The sequence below is a fragment of the Betta splendens genome, chromosome 16 (assembly GCF_900634795.4).
Source record: "Betta splendens chromosome 16, fBetSpl5.4, whole genome shotgun sequence".
Taxonomy (NCBI): domain Eukaryota; kingdom Metazoa; phylum Chordata; class Actinopteri; order Anabantiformes; family Osphronemidae; genus Betta; species Betta splendens.
In genome coordinates this window covers 18,541,978-18,559,126 of record NC_040896.2, presented here as the reverse complement: position 1 = coordinate 18,559,126, position 17,149 = coordinate 18,541,978, and the positions used below count along the sequence as shown (strand labels likewise).

The 17,149-nt window shown below is 41.8% G+C and overlaps 2 protein-coding genes across 2 annotated transcripts; one reads left to right on the top strand and one right to left on the bottom strand.

Annotated features, from left to right (window-relative positions):
• Positions 1 to 1,493: 1,493 nt before the first annotated feature.
• On the bottom strand, positions 1,494 to 5,225 carry derl1 (derlin 1). The gene is made up of 8 exons (XM_029128512.3): positions 4,884 to 5,225; positions 3,917 to 4,028; positions 3,763 to 3,827; positions 3,171 to 3,197; positions 2,971 to 3,066; positions 2,704 to 2,756; positions 2,514 to 2,624; positions 1,494 to 2,357 (listed from the first exon to the last, which is right to left on the bottom strand). The coding sequence occupies exons 1-8, from the start codon at positions 5,034 to 5,036 to the stop codon at positions 2,216 to 2,218; spliced, it is 759 nt and encodes a 252-aa protein (XP_028984345.1). The 5' UTR covers positions 5,037 to 5,225; the 3' UTR covers positions 1,494 to 2,215.
• A 913-nt stretch (positions 5,226 to 6,138) lies between these two features.
• On the top strand, positions 6,139 to 17,111 carry tbc1d31 (TBC1 domain family, member 31). The gene is made up of 23 exons (XM_029129727.2): positions 6,139 to 6,528; positions 7,430 to 7,570; positions 7,723 to 7,838; positions 8,084 to 8,262; positions 8,348 to 8,499; positions 8,598 to 8,757; positions 8,930 to 9,130; positions 9,231 to 9,398; positions 9,575 to 9,654; positions 9,742 to 9,888; positions 10,011 to 10,144; positions 10,240 to 10,373; positions 10,455 to 10,634; positions 10,726 to 10,958; positions 11,070 to 11,142; positions 11,254 to 11,333; positions 11,415 to 11,550; positions 11,816 to 11,908; positions 12,253 to 12,378; positions 12,481 to 12,675; positions 16,172 to 16,241; positions 16,331 to 16,534; positions 16,654 to 17,111. Exons 1-23 carry the CDS (start codon positions 6,458 to 6,460, stop codon positions 16,806 to 16,808), a joined length of 3,228 nt encoding a protein of 1,075 aa, XP_028985560.1. The 5' UTR covers positions 6,139 to 6,457; the 3' UTR covers positions 16,809 to 17,111.
• Positions 17,112 to 17,149: the final 38 nt, after the last annotated feature.

Here is a 17,149-nt window from a genome sequence, read left to right as displayed (position 1 = left end):
CCCAGTGTTCCAGTTTAAACTTGTGTGCATCAAAATGAGGAAAGATGAATGTGAATGGTGAGAATTTCAGGTGAATAACAAAGGCACTCTACAGTTGCATCAGAACATTGTGATTTTGTACAGGATAAGAGAGGTGCATTTGTCTTTGTATAGTCTGTTTCTATTCGCAGACTAAGATGCACCTCCAGAACAGTCAGTGGAATCATATGAAATCCTGCCATCCACTGGTTATATCATTTTTCCACATCGCATATGAAGCACAATGTTTTTACTCAGATCTCTACTGGCACTAAAAAAAGCCTGAGGTCCAAGCAAACCTTTAACTGAATCACATCAAGGTACCTCAGAAGGTCCACAATAGTTTTTCCTTCAGCTTTCACTGAGCAGGATTGAATAGCAGCCTCATGGGAGATATCAGTTTAAGCCTAAATGACAACTTCCAGGGCCCGTCTCGGATTCCAAGCCTCTCCAGCTTCTCTTTGGGTTGGAATTATGTTTCTGCAGGCTTCATCTTTTCTACTTGCATGTACTGTAGTGCATTGTCATTTTCAAAGCCACCTCCAACAGCAGTTGCATCCACTTTACTGCCAAACAAGTTGAACACAACTGCAATTATGGTAACGTGCCCACTGGCTCCTCTGCTCCCTTTTATTTAGGTTTGCAAAAAGGTTTAATTGTACTATTGTACCAGCATTCAGCTTTATGTGCACATCATTAAATCAGAGTGTTGGAGCACGTTCATATTAGGATTTATGGTATCATTATTGCATGAAAGTCCATGAACTGCAAATAAGAAATATAAAGAATTGGTCGTTACATTAGCTTAATTTGCAGGAATTCACAATCAAATGTCTACGTTTAGATTTTTCTTATAAGGTAAAGTTGTTAAGGCACTAACCAAGAATAATTCACAATTTCAAATTTTTATAGAACAAAACCATCCAAAAATATTTTGAAATCAGCCATAAATTATATATTGTACATACATTATTCACTCCTCTCAGCAGTCGGGACAAAGATTGAAATGCATTAAGTAAAAGATGAATGCAGCCAAACATGCAGGCATCCTTTAAGAAAACCTGATTCAGATCGTGTTAGAGCTGAGACTGGGCTGATGGGTACCTTTGACTATGGCAATGATCCAAAGCACACAAAGAGAAAGGTAGCATGGCCTCACTCAACATCTGTGGAGACATCTGGAAAGGACAGTCCACAGATGCTACATATTCAATGTAGAAAGAGTGGGATAAAGTACTGAATTCAAGGTAGGAATATTTAAGAAAGACAGAACTTTAAATTAGATTTTATGTATAAAATGTGAGGATGTTTTCATTGACATTATGTAGTATTGTCTATAAATTCACAGGTATCCAAAATATTTTTAGACAATGAAATGCTATAGTAAGAATACATGGACATAGATAATCACACACCCAGACTAATTTGTCCTTTTAATAAACTATACAAAATGAGCAAAAATATAATCTACAAAATCCTTTTAATAAACTGCTATATTTACAAAAAATGAGCAAAATCCAATCTTCTCTTCATTTTAGTTAAGATCAGATCTTACAATAGCAGAAAAACATCAGATCTGTGCCACAAAGGCTTAAAAAATGTACACCCATGTAAATTAAGACCTGGAAACCTATGTTCTTTAAAGATAAGGCTGAAAGCTCACTCCCAGTGTGTCAGTAATTACAATGTAATCTGATATGGCATGACACAGAGAGATGGGATGGAGACTAAAAGGAAAGGAACACACAAATCAAAATCAACAGGGTGCTGGTGTGCAGCTGCCTCGACAGTCAGGGTTAGGAGAAAGGGCGGAGGAGAGGAGAGAATGGAAAAAAAACAAAGCCAATGTGGGAGGAAGGGCTCAAGATTTATAACTGAAATAAAAAAATAGCTGATTTATTCATATTTAGTCAGTCTGCTTCATATGTAGTAGTAGTAGTAGTAGAGTTGACTTTATTGGGTGAAGTGAGCCTGTACCCAGAGTCTGAGTCCAGCTGCGTGATGTTTTGGTTAAAATCCATGCTTCAAATTCCTTCCTGTTTTATATCCCCGAATACTAAACATCACTATACTTTTATATGAACAGAGCTCATGTTTTTTTCCCTTCAGATAGGAGAAGCTGCAGCAAGAACTTTAACTTCATGCATCAACTGCATGGCCATTTGTTATTGGGTGCTAAGGAGGTGGTCGTAGCCACTCATTCATCGCCCAGACGAAACCCCTGGCCCCAGTTATGGCGTCCTCCTCCACCACCTCCTGCCTGCTCCTGAGCCGGTCTCCTGCTGGGAGGAGCTCCAAAGCCCGACACCCCCCCCCTCCTGTTAGGGAAGAACCGATACCTGAAGAAAGGAGAGGATGGGTTTAATACAATCCTGAATGACTTTAGCTGAACAGGAGCTGCTGTGGCCACCTGTGGCACAGTAGAATCAAACACTGGCCTATTTTGGCTTGTTGTGGAGCTACTATACATCACACCTTGAAATCCAAAAACTTACAAGAACTCTGGTGTGGTGAGGAAAGCGCGTCCTCCCAGGTCCATGGGATATTTGAACATGAGGAAAAAGTAGAGGTGCCCCACTAGGTTCCCTGTCAGTTCATTCACAAAGCTGCAAAAGTGAAGATAACTAGGTAAATACAAATATTTAAAGAGTGTGTTCAAATTCACTTTTTGAAACGGTAACTTACGAGCCTCCAATGATGAAGTTGAAGGCCAAGATAACCCAAGGTAGATAATGTGCCTGGGACAGAGCAACAGACAATACTGAAGAACTGATTCATTTATAATGACTAACTTCACATTCAGTTAAATTAGTTAAAATTATGACCACATGAAGGCACGCCATGCTATAAATACATTTATGAGACAGACCATTCGAATTAATTACTGTAAAACATTGTCCTTGCGCGATCATTTATCTGTTTTGATGTAATGTGTAATGAATCTTGATGTACCTTGAATCGTGTTCCAAACCAGAAGGACACGACCGTTTCTTTGTTAAACTGAGCCCAGACGTACAATACTGACATTATCAACGGGATCATCAGCAGCTGAAAACATAAACAATCACAAGTTCAGAAATTTGCAAGACACTTTATTTTTAGACCATCACCATAAAGTGTAACATGCTTTGCATAGAGTGGAGGTTTCCCACCTGCATGTTCATCAGGAGCCCAGTTATCTATAGCTTTAGAGTCAAGGATGGCAGTGTCATGGCTTAAAACAATCACAGCATGAGCCTTAAGATTACAGCAGCTGGCAACTGGAAGGTTTCCAGTTTAAATCCTTACACCATCTGACTCTCACCCACCACCACAGATTTAAACCTCAGCTTACCTCCCTCACTTGTTTCCCTTTAAATTTCCATATTGTGCATTAGGTGACAAAAACTAAACCCTTGAATTTTGTCTCAGAGTGTCTGTGAAAAGTCAGTTAAGCTCTTAACAAAGACACGGCACTGAGATGTGGCCTAGGCTGTACTGCTGGTGCTGCATGTGACCTAGATTAGGTTTCTCTCCTCTGCAGGGGTAGACTGACACTGGGGCACTGGCACAGAGCCACCCCAACATGCCATAGTGCTGCTGCAAAAAGAGAGACAGCTGGGTTACAAAAACCAGAAATGCAAAGCAAAACAAGAGAGTCTTAATTTACGTTGGAGTAGCAAAGAGCAAACAGGATTATGATTTACAGTTTTTTTTTTTTTTTTAAGGTACAGTTCAACAGGTTTAATACAAGCAAAAGGATACAACAATGCAGATCCAGTTGAAAAGTAGCATGAAGACATAGTCTGCGGGTCTGCCATCAAACGCCCCTGCAAGACAATACAGCAAAAAAGAACAGCGTGACTGAAAGAGCTCTGAGCACCAGATGTGTGTAAACAGCTGAGGTCAGCAGACTCACCTGTCTCTAGTCGTGTGGAGTAGTGGTAGAGGAAATAAAGATTGACCAGGTAGAGAAAGCCCGTATTAGGGGTTATAGGAAAATACAGGGTGGATGTAATTGGTCTCCAGAGCTGAAACAAACAGAAGAAACAATCACCAATACATCAACATAGCTGTGCTTGTGTTCTGGACTGAAAAAGCTTGAGGATTGCAGATAATAACTTATACACTAAAACATTAGTAATCGATTCTTGGTATTCCACTACAGAGTCTGTAAACCCAGCATTATGTGATGGTGGATATAGTGGGTATGGTGGGTATTTTTTTATTCAAATTAAAAGCATTGAAACAGTATTTAAATTCAGTGTTTTGTTTTTTAACTTTGTACTGGCTCAAATGAACAATACAACAACAACAACAAAATGAATCCCAGTAATCATGTAATAATTTGTTTACGATACCCAAGAATAAAATTGTAAAAATTGTGTGCCATTAATTAACAACACATATTGTATTGTTATTTATTTACGGATATGGGAAAGGCATTTGTACTCAAAGTAATTTTAGCAAACCAACGTTCTACGTCCTCAATCATGTATTTCAGGAGACACAATGACGTCACTGCATTACGCCACTGTTTACGTGATTTGGTTAGCGGACAGTGGAGCCCCTGTACAGCCGTGCATGACATGATCTAAGTACCTAATCATTTACAGTGCGCTATTTTAACTACTTTAACTTATTACTGCAGTGTTGGTATTTATACATTGTTTTGTTATTGTTGCTAAATTAGGGAGAAATTTGACAGCACCCGGAAGCGCTACTAACCACGTCTCGGCCTCCCATTGGCTGTTGCACAGCTGAGGCCTGTCCGTTAGCACTGCTAGCCACCTGCTAACTAACCCTTCTACATTCAAAAGGAAAGCCACCTAGTTTATTCGCTAGGTTACCCAAAATACGAGTGAATGACACCAAGACAAACTTACATGAAATCTGCTAAAGATAAGTTCCGGAGCCAACACAAGGTGTCTGATATTAATCAGTCCTAGTTTCCCAATTAAGGGAACAGCAATCGAGGCAGCAAACCAGCTTCGGGTGATGAAAGGGATGCTTCTGAACCAGTCCCCAATGTCTGACATCTTTCCATAGGATTACCGACCACTTATACCCCTAAAACAAGAACTTATCTCTGAATACGAATCACTACCCCTCAAAACAGCGACCCTTCACTGTATTTTTAGCTCTACTGCTTCACTGCTAAGTTTACATGACGTGGCTAATCTCAGGGAGCTAGCTTTGCATAATACAGCTACTGAAATCAGAGTAGACACACATGGACGTCCGGTTCAGCTTTTCAAAGTAAGACTACGTGGCTTATTACTGCCTTTACTGATATAGAGCCCACTATATATTACAGGTAAAAATAAAATCAGCACACAGTTAACAAAAGGGACAAATGGTTACATAAAAGATAATACAAGTAAACACATACAATTGCAAGATTAACTTTGAAGTTATTCTTATGAAAAACAATGACACAATAATATCAGGGTATTCGTTGTCTAACTTCCCGATAAATGCACAGATAATGAAGGCTTATGCCTATAAATATAATGTACCTCTTTTAATTTGAAACAAGACTAGAACAGGATGATACTTTATTACGAAACTCCAGTATCTTTTAGTTTACTTTTGCAATTATTGTACTTCCGGTGAAGTTTGCGACAGGTCACACTTAACCATCCGGGGGCAGCCAGCTTATAAATTCAGAGCCAGAGTTTACTCTTCCATCACAATACAATATCACATGAAAAGGATTAGGTTTAGTATCTCCTGGTTTCATGTATTTTAATAACACAAAAAGTAATTAACATTAACTCATTAAAGACTAATTTAAGAAACGTTTGTTAAGAAAACTAAAAACGACTACTCTACTACAACAAACAGTGACATTATAAAAAGAAAACCTGGCTTTTTTTTACTGGTGATTTATTTTGCACTGTGCAGCACTGTTTACAAATGCAAAATAAATATGTTAGTGCTCTCTGGTGGACACACTGTGTAATGATAATTATATGACTGAAATTATTTTATTTTTTTAACTCTCCCTTTTTTTGCTTTCCTTTTGTGACCTGCAAATGAAACACTATGAATAAAGTTTAAAAATAAAATACATGGATGCCATCACTGAGCTTTTGAACTACAAGTCCCATAATGCACTTGGTGTCAACTCCTTACGTCGGCTTTGGGCGACAAAATAACCGTCTTCAAAACACAAAAACAGTATCCCGGGATGGCAGGTCAATGGTTAACGTTTGCGTAGCGCCTGTTATACGTTAAATTGACTGCTAAAACTCTGAGGAAAATAAATGTTTTTGAGTTTTTTTAGTTGATCGTTTACATAAAATTGGGCGCATGGAATGATCTGCGTTTAAAATTCGCGCTGTTTGCGTCGCCTGGGAAAGGATTAGCCCGTTAGCTAAGTAACACTAGCCATGACAGGATAAACCCTGGTAGTAACGATAGAAAAGTAAGCGAGACGTCTTCATATTTCTTCAACATGGAGGTGACTGATATCGGAAACAAGGAAGAGGGAAAAATCTGGCATCGAAAACCAACGCCAGGCAAAGGGTGAGTTTGACATGTCGGAAGGATTGTTGAGTGACCACTTATATTCACCTGGTCCTGCAGGCAAAGACAGATTTACCTCTAATGGTTTATAATAGGTATCATGACCAATTATTCTGATCTTAAAACTACATCATAAACTGGCCATTTGATTACTATGGAGTTGTTGCGTCTTCAAGCACACTTGTTGCACCACTTGTATGGATAAGCTGTTACAATAGAAGCTTTATTCCTACAGTCTCATTTTACATTTTGTTGTTGTAGCCTGATTTAGATTCAGTTTATTTCATTGGTTGGTGAACAGTCTTAAAGTGTTTTTGTTCATAGTAGAAAATCCAGCAGTTAAAGAGTAGGCACAAATCACTATGAGGTGGTTTAGTAGCAGTTTATAGTTTCAATCTCAGTTTCTTATGCATGTCTGTTTTGGCTGTATAGTGTATTCAATATATTGTTTGTAATCTATATGGTTATATACATATATATTATATGTGTATATATACATATAATATATAGTAATATATACAGTCAGGACCATAAATATTTGGACAGAGACACATTTCTTCTAATTTTGTTTCTGTACATTACCACAGTGAATTTCTAATGAAACAACTCAGATGCCATTGAAGTGCAGACTTTCAGCTTTAATTCCATGGGTTGAACAAAAAGATTGCATAAAACTGTGAAAAACTAAAGCATTTATTAAACACAATGCCTTTATTTCATGGGCTCGCAATCTTTTTGTTCAACCCATGGAATTAAAGCTGAGAGTCTGCACTTCAATGGCATCTGAGTTGTTTCATTTAAAATTCACTGTGGTAATGTACAGAAACAAAATTTGAAAAAATGTGTCTCTGTCCAAATATTTATGGTCCTGACTGTATATATGATTTTTCCTCTTCCTCAGAGTGTTGGTGACCGTGGTTCACACTGCTCAGCAGGCCAAGACGGTGCGCTTTCTCCATGTGAGCCTTGACACTACAGGAGACTCTTTCTTGGCTGGAGATTACCATGGCAACATCTATGTCTTTGACATCATCAGAAACAGGTGATCACAACACACATAAATAATTACAATACTGATCCAAGTCTTTTAGTCATTCAAAACCAAACCCTAAATCCTGGGCTAAAAGCATATATAACATTTTGTAAGATTTGAACTGTGGAATTATGACCTGTTCTTTGTTTCCCGTGGGGAAGATTTCGTCTGGTTCAGAAGACAGGACAGGCCTGCACTTCACTGGCTTTTAGTCTCCGCAGGACGACAGAGTTCCTTGTTGCCCTCGCTGACTACACCATCAAGTGCTTTGACAAAGGTAGAATAATTAAAATAGTTAATTGTTGTGTAGGTTTTAAAGACTTTTGGTCTCTATGGTCTTCTTGTTTGGTTCTCAACATGTTACTGACATTATATTTTGTGATATCTCATTAAGACTTCCATCATTGTAGCAACAGAGAAGTGAGCCAGTATATAGAGCAGTTTATCCCATTATACGCGTTCCTACCATCACAATTATACTATAGATATAGATAAAGTTGTAATCTACTGTTTTATGTATAGATACAAAGCAGCTGGTCAGTTGGATGCGAGGTCACGAGGGAGCGGTTTCGTCCATCTCTATTCACTGCTCAGGTCGCTACGCCATCACCACATCCTCAGACACAGCTCAACTCTGGGACCTGGACACCTTCCAGAGGAAGAGGAAGCTGAACGTTAGACAGTCTGTAGGCATACAAAAGGTAAACAGTTACATAAAGGTAAAATAGGATATGTTTTTGCTCTTTTTTTTGTCATGACCACGCTACACCTTTGTTTACGTTGCAGGTGTTTTTTCTGCCTCTCAGTAACACCATCCTCAGCTGTTTCAGCGATGACTCCATCTTTGCTTGGGAGAGCGACACACTCCTGTGCAAGTACCAGCTTCCTGTCCCTAACTGTGGACCTAAAATCTCCTACAGGGCCTTTGCTGTCACATGGTCAGTCATCAGCTCAGTGATTATTAAGCTCTTAAATGTAAATTTCTTCATGAAACACTTTGCTGGACTTTGTATAAATAACAGATTTTTGTTGATAGTGATGGAAAGAGCCTTGTAGCTGGGGGACGCTCCAACCTGCTGCATCTGTGGTGTCTGGATAGCCAACAGTTGGTCAGGGTGATTCAAATGCCCACACAGGTCCGAACTGTCAGACAGCTGGAATTCCTACGAGACAGCTTTGATGGAGGAGCCAACCAGGTACAAACAGGATCAGGAGAGTCTAGAGCTTTCAAATGTAATATTCATGTATCTATAGTTTTTTTTTTTTCTGGACTTTACTACTGTTACTTTATTACTGTTTATCACTGTTACTACATATTTTTTGTCACGTTAACTTGACTCTTTAACCATTTTACAATGTTTTATGTAGATGCTAGGTGTATTGAGCCAGGACGGCATATTGCGCTTTATCAATATCCATACCTGCAAGCTGCATTTCCACATTGGTTCCCATGACAACGCTATCAGCACAGCGGCCATCAGTCCTAATGGAAGACATGTTGTTGCCATCATGGATAATGGCAGCATCAATATCTACAGTGTACAGAATCTCACACAAGAATTAAACAAGGTTACAATGGTTACTTCATTTGACAATAAGTTTTATTGATTCATTGTTGTCTATATGTTTTAAATATCCGTACTTGTCTTTGTCTCTGGGTCTCCCTCAGCCTCCTTCGTGCCAGGTGGCAATAGTGACAGCAGCTGATCAGGACTTATCAAATGTAAAGGTCAAGGTCAGATCAAACATGGTTCAGAGACCAGCAAAGAGTTCAAACAGTCGGCCACCAGTAAAGATACTCAGAGCCCCTCCTGGATCAACAGCTGAGGATAAGGAGGTAGAAACAACACACACCAATGTATATTAACTGATTTATATATGCCTGTTTGTGTTTTGTTTTTGCTCTTTGAACCACGAGTAGACACAAATTGTGTCTTTTCTTTTGACTTGATGCATAGTGTGTGTAATTTATAAATGCACGAGGTGTTAGGTTTTGTGTCTGTGTTTAAACAGAATGAACTACCAGCTGGACTAAATAAGAAGAGACTGGTCTCTCTGCTCAAGGCATTTGGAGAGTATCCAGCTAAGTACAGGTAACATCACTTGACATGCACCTGATAATCTGGAAAAAAACATACAAATTATTAAGAGCAATTTTGTATTTGTATGTTATGATGCAGGATGTTTGTGTGGCGATCGTTGTTGTATCTCCCAGAGAACCATGCGGCATACAGCAGCCTGACTGATAAAGGCCTTCATTCAGCCTTTATTACTCTGCACGATAAATACCCCATTAAAAGTCACAAGCTGCAGAGGGGACTGCAGAGGTAACTACACACACACACACACACACACACACACACACACACACACACACATCCAACACATAATTAGTCTGACCGTTTATGCATAGTTCGTTCAGAGTTTAGACCTTGTTTTCCATCCGCAGGGTTCTGTCAGCTTTGGCTCACTGGGCAGCCATCTTTGGAGAGGTGGAGTACCTTCCCCTCATGGCCTTCCCTTTTGTTAAGCTCTTCCAGAACAACCCAATGCTGTGTTTTGAGGTGGTGGCTACTGTCATAGGTACAAAATTACGTTGTTCAACTTTTTAAACTATTTACTTATAGTTTTTCCTTTTGGTCTGTTAATGGCTTCTTGACTTGCATGCTGTTTTTCAGTGAACTGGTGCCAGCATTGGTTTGAGTACTTTCCCAACCCTCCTCTGAACATCCTGAACATGGTGGAGAATGTTTTGGCTCATCATGACAAGGAGCTTCTGCAGCACCTGGTGGATTGTGGCATTACGTCACAGGTAACAGATCTGCACATTAAAACAAATGCATTCACAACTGATTAAGTTTACACATGTTTTGTTGAACCCTTTGTATCCCAGCTTTATGTCTGGCCCCTGTTGGAGACGTTGTTCTCTGAGGTTTTGACTCGCGATGAGTGGCTCAGACTATTTGACAACATTTTCTCCAACCATCCCTCGTTCCTGATTATGACCTCTGTGGCCTACATCACCTGCTGCCGCGAGCCTCTGCTGCTCTGTTCCCAGAAACAAGACTTTGAGGTACTTCCTCTCACAATCATCCCACAGTCAGAGTCAGTAACTAACAGCTGACTCACATTCCTCCAATCTCTCTTGTTTTCTTTTTCCTCAGTACTTTTTTCACCATCGTAACAACCTGGATGTGGGAGCCATGATAAAGGAGGCTTACCGACTGATGAGTAACACGCCAGCAGACGTCCATCCCAGGACTATGCTGTCTGACTTTACACCACTGACCAATGGCCAGTACCCTGTGTTCAATCAATACCCAGAATTCATAGTGGAATACCAGAGCAGAGAGCGAGAGAAGATACGACTGCAGGAGATGGAATATCTCCGTGAGAGGTCAGATTTCAGATAAGTCCAGGAATGTGTATATGCGTCCAACTAAAATTCAATTTAAAATAAGAAGTGATCGAAAAACACTAGAGCTAAGTTTGTGTGTTGTCTAAACAGACAGGAGGTGTCAGCTCTTCATGCAGATTTTGTGCGTCGCCGAGCTGAGGAGGAGGCCTATTATGCTCAGCAGGTTTTATCAAAGTTTATATTAAGCATAGATTAATTTGTAGTGTATATTGGTCAGTTCCTCATACAGGTTTTTGACATTAGTTGAACTAAATTCTTTGGCATGTTTAAACAGGAGTTGCTACAAAAGGCAGAGGAGCAGCGCAGAAACATCTTGGCACAAGAAGAGGAAAAGCTAACACAGCAGAGGGCAAAGTAAAATCTAGAAATTAATGAATAGTGGTTAATTTGTGAGAAAATGAAAGTGGTTGCAGACACTACGTGCATCCTCTGCAGGTTGACAGCCATGAAGAGAGAGCTGAAGGTGAAAGAGTTGCAGCTGCTGGATGCAACTAGAAGACGCTTCCTTAGCCACCAGCAGGACCTGAGAGCGTCACAGATACGACGACTAGACCAGGACATAAGTAGAAAGGTAGCAAGACTGTTCACTGATCAGACACGAGACGCCTGTTTGAAGTTAGTCATGGTTTCATTTTTATTATTAGCAATTAGGGATTAGTGCAGGAATACTGGATGGTAATGACATTTCACAGTAAAAGACCATTTTAAAGCTTAACAGTGAAAGCCTTCACATTAAGTGGTTACAATCCACGTCATTTATCTAACCAATACAGTGGGAGTTAGTTACACATCCCACCCACTTGCAGTACGTTTAATAACCTATAGTTTTATCGTAGATGGAACTCCGGGAGCAAGAAACAGTTGCAACAGTCCAGGATCTTGAGGTCAGACAGATGGAGCTGGAGGCTCAACGCAGGCGACTTGAACAGGTATTTATTTTTGTTTGATTTCAGAAAAATGTCTTCTATCGGACTTGACAGCTACAAACTTCAATACTACCTCCCCCAACAACCTTTGGTAGGGAGTGTTATCTGTTAAGCACTTTATGTATGAAAAGTGCTGTATAAATAATGATTCATTGTATTTATCTATCTATAAATCAATCAATCATTTCTAAATATAGATGTTTATTGAAGAAGTAAATCTGTCTGTAACTGAAATAAATATGAAGCAAATCTCATTCCTGTGTTGTTAAGTTGGTGTAATGCTGGTGTAGTAATGACTTCACTGTGTATTAATTGATGATAAGTTTTTATTTTTCCATTACCCTTAGCATCTGTTGAAGGAGCAGGCACAGTTGGGACAAGCGTTTGATGAGGAGGTGGAGGTGAGGATGAGAGAGGCAGAAAAAAAGGAGGAGAGCCATACAGCTCAGCACAGCACAGAGACAAATATTCAGGTTAGTAAAACCTGACATGAAGCCATATCTAAATATTTCTGGTATTCCATGAGCAAAAAGCCCCACAGTTTGCCAAGCAGGTGTGTGTGTGATCTTACCCAGGCCCTGGAGGAGGCCCTGACGGAGGCGTGCCAGCTGGGCTCGGAGTCAGACTGGCAAAGAGAGGTGGCACAGCTCCTGCAACAGGCCAACACCGAGCAGGAGAGGAAGAGCGAGAGACTGGCAGCGCTTCACAGGGAAGCCCTGGCAGGAAAAGACAGACTGGCTGACACCCTGAGAGACGTGGCAGGAAGAAAGGTGAGAACAACAGGAGTAGGTTTGTCGGCACGTCTGTTTACATCATGTGCTGCCTTTTGTATGTATGTTGTAATGAACATGATTTCATTTTAAGGGCTTTTGGGTTTTATTTAAATCAATACACAGATGAGTTACTAAAAAGAATATTTTAGCACATACACACATATAAGAAAATAAATATTTCCACACGCACCCCTTCCTTGGAGCCATTTTTTTTCCTGCAAGCTCGGCTCCTGTACCAGAGGCCTTGAGGGTCCTGCAGTATCTTAGCTGTTCCTAGGACTGCACCCCTCTAGACAGATCACCTCAGATGTTGTTCCTGGGTTCCTATCTCCATGGGTGCCACTTGTGCCCTCACCCTCCACATCTTCTCTATTTCTTCTTTCAGCCCTTAGTGCTTCTCCATCTTATCGTGCTTCTTCCTGATGTTGCTATCACCTGGGATGCTACATCTATCACTACAGCCTTGTTCTCTTGTTCGTCTAGTACTACTATGTCGGGTTGGTTGGCCATTAGCAGCTTGTCAGTCTGTATCTGAAAGTCCCACAGGATCTTAGCTCTGTCACTCCTCACAACCTTTGGAGGTGCGTTCCATTTGGACTTTGAGACTTCCAGCCTGTACTCAGCACAGATGTTCCTGTATACTATGCCGGCCACTTGGTTATGATGTTCCATGTATGCCCTGCCTGCTAGCATCTTGCATCCCGCTGTTATGTGCTGGATTGTTTCAGGGGCATCTTTACACAGTCTACACCTGGCGTCCTGCCTCGTATGGTAGATCCCAGCCTCTATTGATCCAGTACTCAGAGCCTGCTCCTGTGCTGCTAGGATTAGTGCCTCTGTGCTGTCTTTCAGTCCAGCTTTGTCCAGCTACTGTTAGGATTTGTCGATATCTGCCGGTGGTACATACCATGCAGGTTCCTCCACTACTTTCCCCCTTTTCCCTCCTCCTCTGGTTCCTGCTGCCTGAGGTATTCACTAAGCACGTCATCTGTTGGGACCATCTTCCTGATGTATTCATGGAGCTTAGTTGTTTCATCCTGGATGAAGATTTCTGTACACATGGTACAGTGACATGATCAACGCCTACTGGCTAAAGAAGCTCACTGCAATCCATGAGCGCCTGGCAGCACAAATGAACCAGCTGCTAAGGGATGGGACTCACCCTGAATGGCTAACCGAAGGGCGAACGATTCTGATAATGAAGGATCCCTCAAAGGGTACAGTCCCATCCAACTACCGGCCTGTCTCTCCACAACATGGAAGCTCATGTCAGGCATCATCGCAGCTAAGATAAGTGGGCACATGAGTCAATACATGAGCGAAGCACAGAAGGGCATTGGCAAGGATACCAGAGGAGCCAAATTCCAACTCCTGGTAGACAGAACAGTCGCCCAAGACTGCAGAATGCGACACACCAACCTGTGCACAGCCTGGATCGACTACAAGAAAGCCTATGACTCAATGCCACACACATGGATCACTGAATGCTTGGAGCTGTACAACATCAACAGAACTCTAAGGGCCTTCATTGCAAACTCGATGAGGTTGTGGAGAACCACCCTTGAAGCCAATGGGAAGCCACTTGCCCAAGTATCCATCAAATGTGGCATATACCAAGGAGATGCACTGTCCCCACTGCTGTTCTGCATAGGTCTGAACCCCCTCAGCCAAATAATAAACAAGACTGGCTATGGATACCGACTCCGGAACGGGGCCACCATAAGTCACCTCCTCTACATGGATGACATCAAGCTGTACGCCAAGAGTGAGCGAGACATCGACTCGCTGATCCACACCACCAGGATCTACAGCTCGGACATCGGGATGTCATTCGGACTCGAGAAATGTGGGAGGATTGGTGACAAAGAGAGGCAAGGTAATCCACACAGAAGGGGGTCTCACTCCCAGAAGGAACAATAGCAGACATTGAGGGACAATTACAAGTACCTTGGAATACCACAGGCAAACGGCAACCTTGAACAGGCAACAAGGAATGCGGCAACAGCCAAATACCTCCAACGAGTAAGGCAAGTCCTAAGAAGCCAGCTCAATGGCAAGAACAAATCCCGGGCAATAAACAGCTACGCTCTGCCAGTGATCAGATACCCTGCGGGAATAATAAGGTGGCCAAAGGAAGAGATACAGACCACAGATGTTAAGACACGAAAGCTCCTCACCATGCATGGAGGGTTCCACCCCAAATCCAGCACCCTGAGACTCGGCCTCCTTCCTGCTAGCCGCAAGGAAGGAGGCCAAGGACTAGTGAGCGTGAGAGCCACTATCCGGGATGAAACATCCAAGATCCATAAGTACATCAAGGATAAGGCCCCGACAGATGACGTGCTGAGTGAATGTCTCAGGCAGTGGAGAACAGAGGATGAGATGCTGGAAGAGGGACCATCATGGGAGGACAAGCCCTTGCACGGGATGTACCACCGGAACATAACTGAAGTGGCTGATCTCAACAAATCCTACCAATGGCTTGAAAGGGCTGGGCTGAAGGACAGCACAGAGGCACTCATCCTGGCTGCACAGGAGCAGGCCCTGAGCACCAGAGCCATAGAGGCCCAGATCTACCACACCAGACAAGACCCAAGGTGTAGACTGTGCAAAGAGGCCCCAGAGACGGTCCAGCACATAACTGCAGGGTGTAAGATGCTGGCAGGCAAAGCATACATGGAACGCCATAACCAAGTGGCTGGCATAGTATACAGGAACATCTGCGCGGAGTATGGACTGGAAACCCCAAGGTCAAAGTGGGAAACACCTCCCAAGGTGGTAGGGAACGAGCGAGCCAAGATCCTGTGGGACTTCCAGATCCAGACTGACAGAATGGTAATGGCGAACCAACCAGACATTGTGGTGGTGGATAAAGAGCAGAGGAAAGCCGTAGTGGTGGATGTGGCAATACCAAGCGATGGCAACATCAGGAAAAAGGAACATGAGAAACTAGAGAAATACCAAGGGCTCAGAGAAGAACTGGAGAAGGCTTGGAGGGTGAAGGCCACAGTGGTGCCTGTGGTGATCGGAGCACTAGGGGCTGTGATCCCCAAACTGGAGGAGTGGCTACGACAGATCCCTGGAAAAACATCCGAAATCTCAGTCCAGAAAAGTGCAGTCCTAGGAACAGCAAAGATACTGCGCAGAACCCTCAAGCTCCCTGGCCTCTGGTAGAGGACCCGAGCTTGGAAAGTGGATGAGACCACCCGCGTGGGGTGAGAATAGAGTGTGTATATATATCTGTGTGTGTGTGTGTGTGTATATATATGTGTGTATATATATGTATGTATGTATATATGTGTGTGTGTGTGTGTGTGTGTGTGTGTGTGTATATGTATATCTATATTATATATATATATATATATATATATATATATATATCTATATAATATATATATATATATATATATATATATATATATATATATATATATATATGTATGTAATATGTGCGTGTGATATGTGATTATGTGTGATAAATAATAATTTGCAGTGGGAGGAAGTGATGACTGCCAGAGAAGAGCTACAGAAGCTGCAAAAGCCCTTGTCTTTAGCAGACATAGGTATAAACACACACATACACGCACAGTTTCCCTTATGGCTTTGAGCTGTTATGCAGACTCAGATGTTATTCTAATGTTTTTTGTGGCAGGTGTCCAGAGACCGATGAAGGTGACATCGCCAGAACATTCCAAAGGAATTTCTTACAGATCTAGTGTCAACTCTGCAGTTGTACTTGAAGCCAGGGGTGCTGATCCACTGGCCAAACCCACCACTATCACCACACCAAGGCAAGCAGGGACCAACATGGTGTGTCTGAACAGCAGCTCACCTTCTGAGAGCACCTCCACCAACTGTAAGCTCCTGTGTTCTTGTTTCTTTAAGGATATACTCTATATGTCAAAACAATTTTACATTAAATGGCCATTTTGTCAAAATATTCCTGCTTGTCCTCTTTTCTCTACATTTCTTCAGTCTCCCTGGATCGAGGACGGGCCCAGCTGGACAGCAGCGAGAGAGAAATGCTGCAGGAAATCAGAAAGCTGAGAGAAAAGCTAGCAGCCAGAGCCAGAGAGGGCAGCTCCGCCTCCCCACAGTCTGTGAACACACTGTCCTCTGTCTCCCAGTGACCACATAGTGCTCCCAGTATCAGAAGAACATATTCTGGCCTGTACAACGTGCTGGAGCAACAGTGACTCAGACAGAGGAGAAAGCCCAGCGCCGTCCAAGCCGAGTCCTTCAGGCTGAATATGCTGTAATGCTTTAATGTATGTTACATTTTAAATTGCATGTATTTATGCTTTCCATTCAGAGGTTTATGGATGATGACTCACAGTAGGCATTTTATTTAACCAGTGAGTAGAATTAAATTTTTTTAATTTTTATGTTTCTCATTTAAAAACCTGTTTTGGATAAAATGTTTTAAAAATCTACTTTCATTGTTGTGTTGTTTGTAAAACGATGAATGTGT

Excerpts from the sequence above, each read along its gene's own strand:
- derl1 (XM_029128512.3), bottom strand. The coding sequence starts at position 5,036 with ATGTCAGACATTGGGGACTGGTTCAGAAGCATCCCTTTCATCACCCGA. Across the intron at positions 3,067-3,170 it reads GGCTCCTGATGAACATGCAG|CTGCTGATGATCCCGTTGAT; the intron begins GTGGGAAACCTC and ends TTATGTTTTCAG. Across the intron at positions 2,757-2,970 it reads GGTTTGGAACACGATTCAAG|GCACATTATCTACCTTGGGT; the intron begins GTACATCAAGAT and ends GCTCTGTCCCAG.
- tbc1d31 (XM_029129727.2), top strand. The coding sequence starts at position 6,458 with ATGGAGGTGACTGATATCGGAAACAAGGAAGAGGGAAAAATCTGGCAT. Across the intron at positions 11,909-12,252 it reads AACGCAGGCGACTTGAACAG|CATCTGTTGAAGGAGCAGGC; the intron begins GTATTTATTTTT and ends CATTACCCTTAG. Across the intron at positions 16,535-16,653 it reads TGAGAGCACCTCCACCAACT|TCTCCCTGGATCGAGGACGG; the intron begins GTAAGCTCCTGT and ends ACATTTCTTCAG.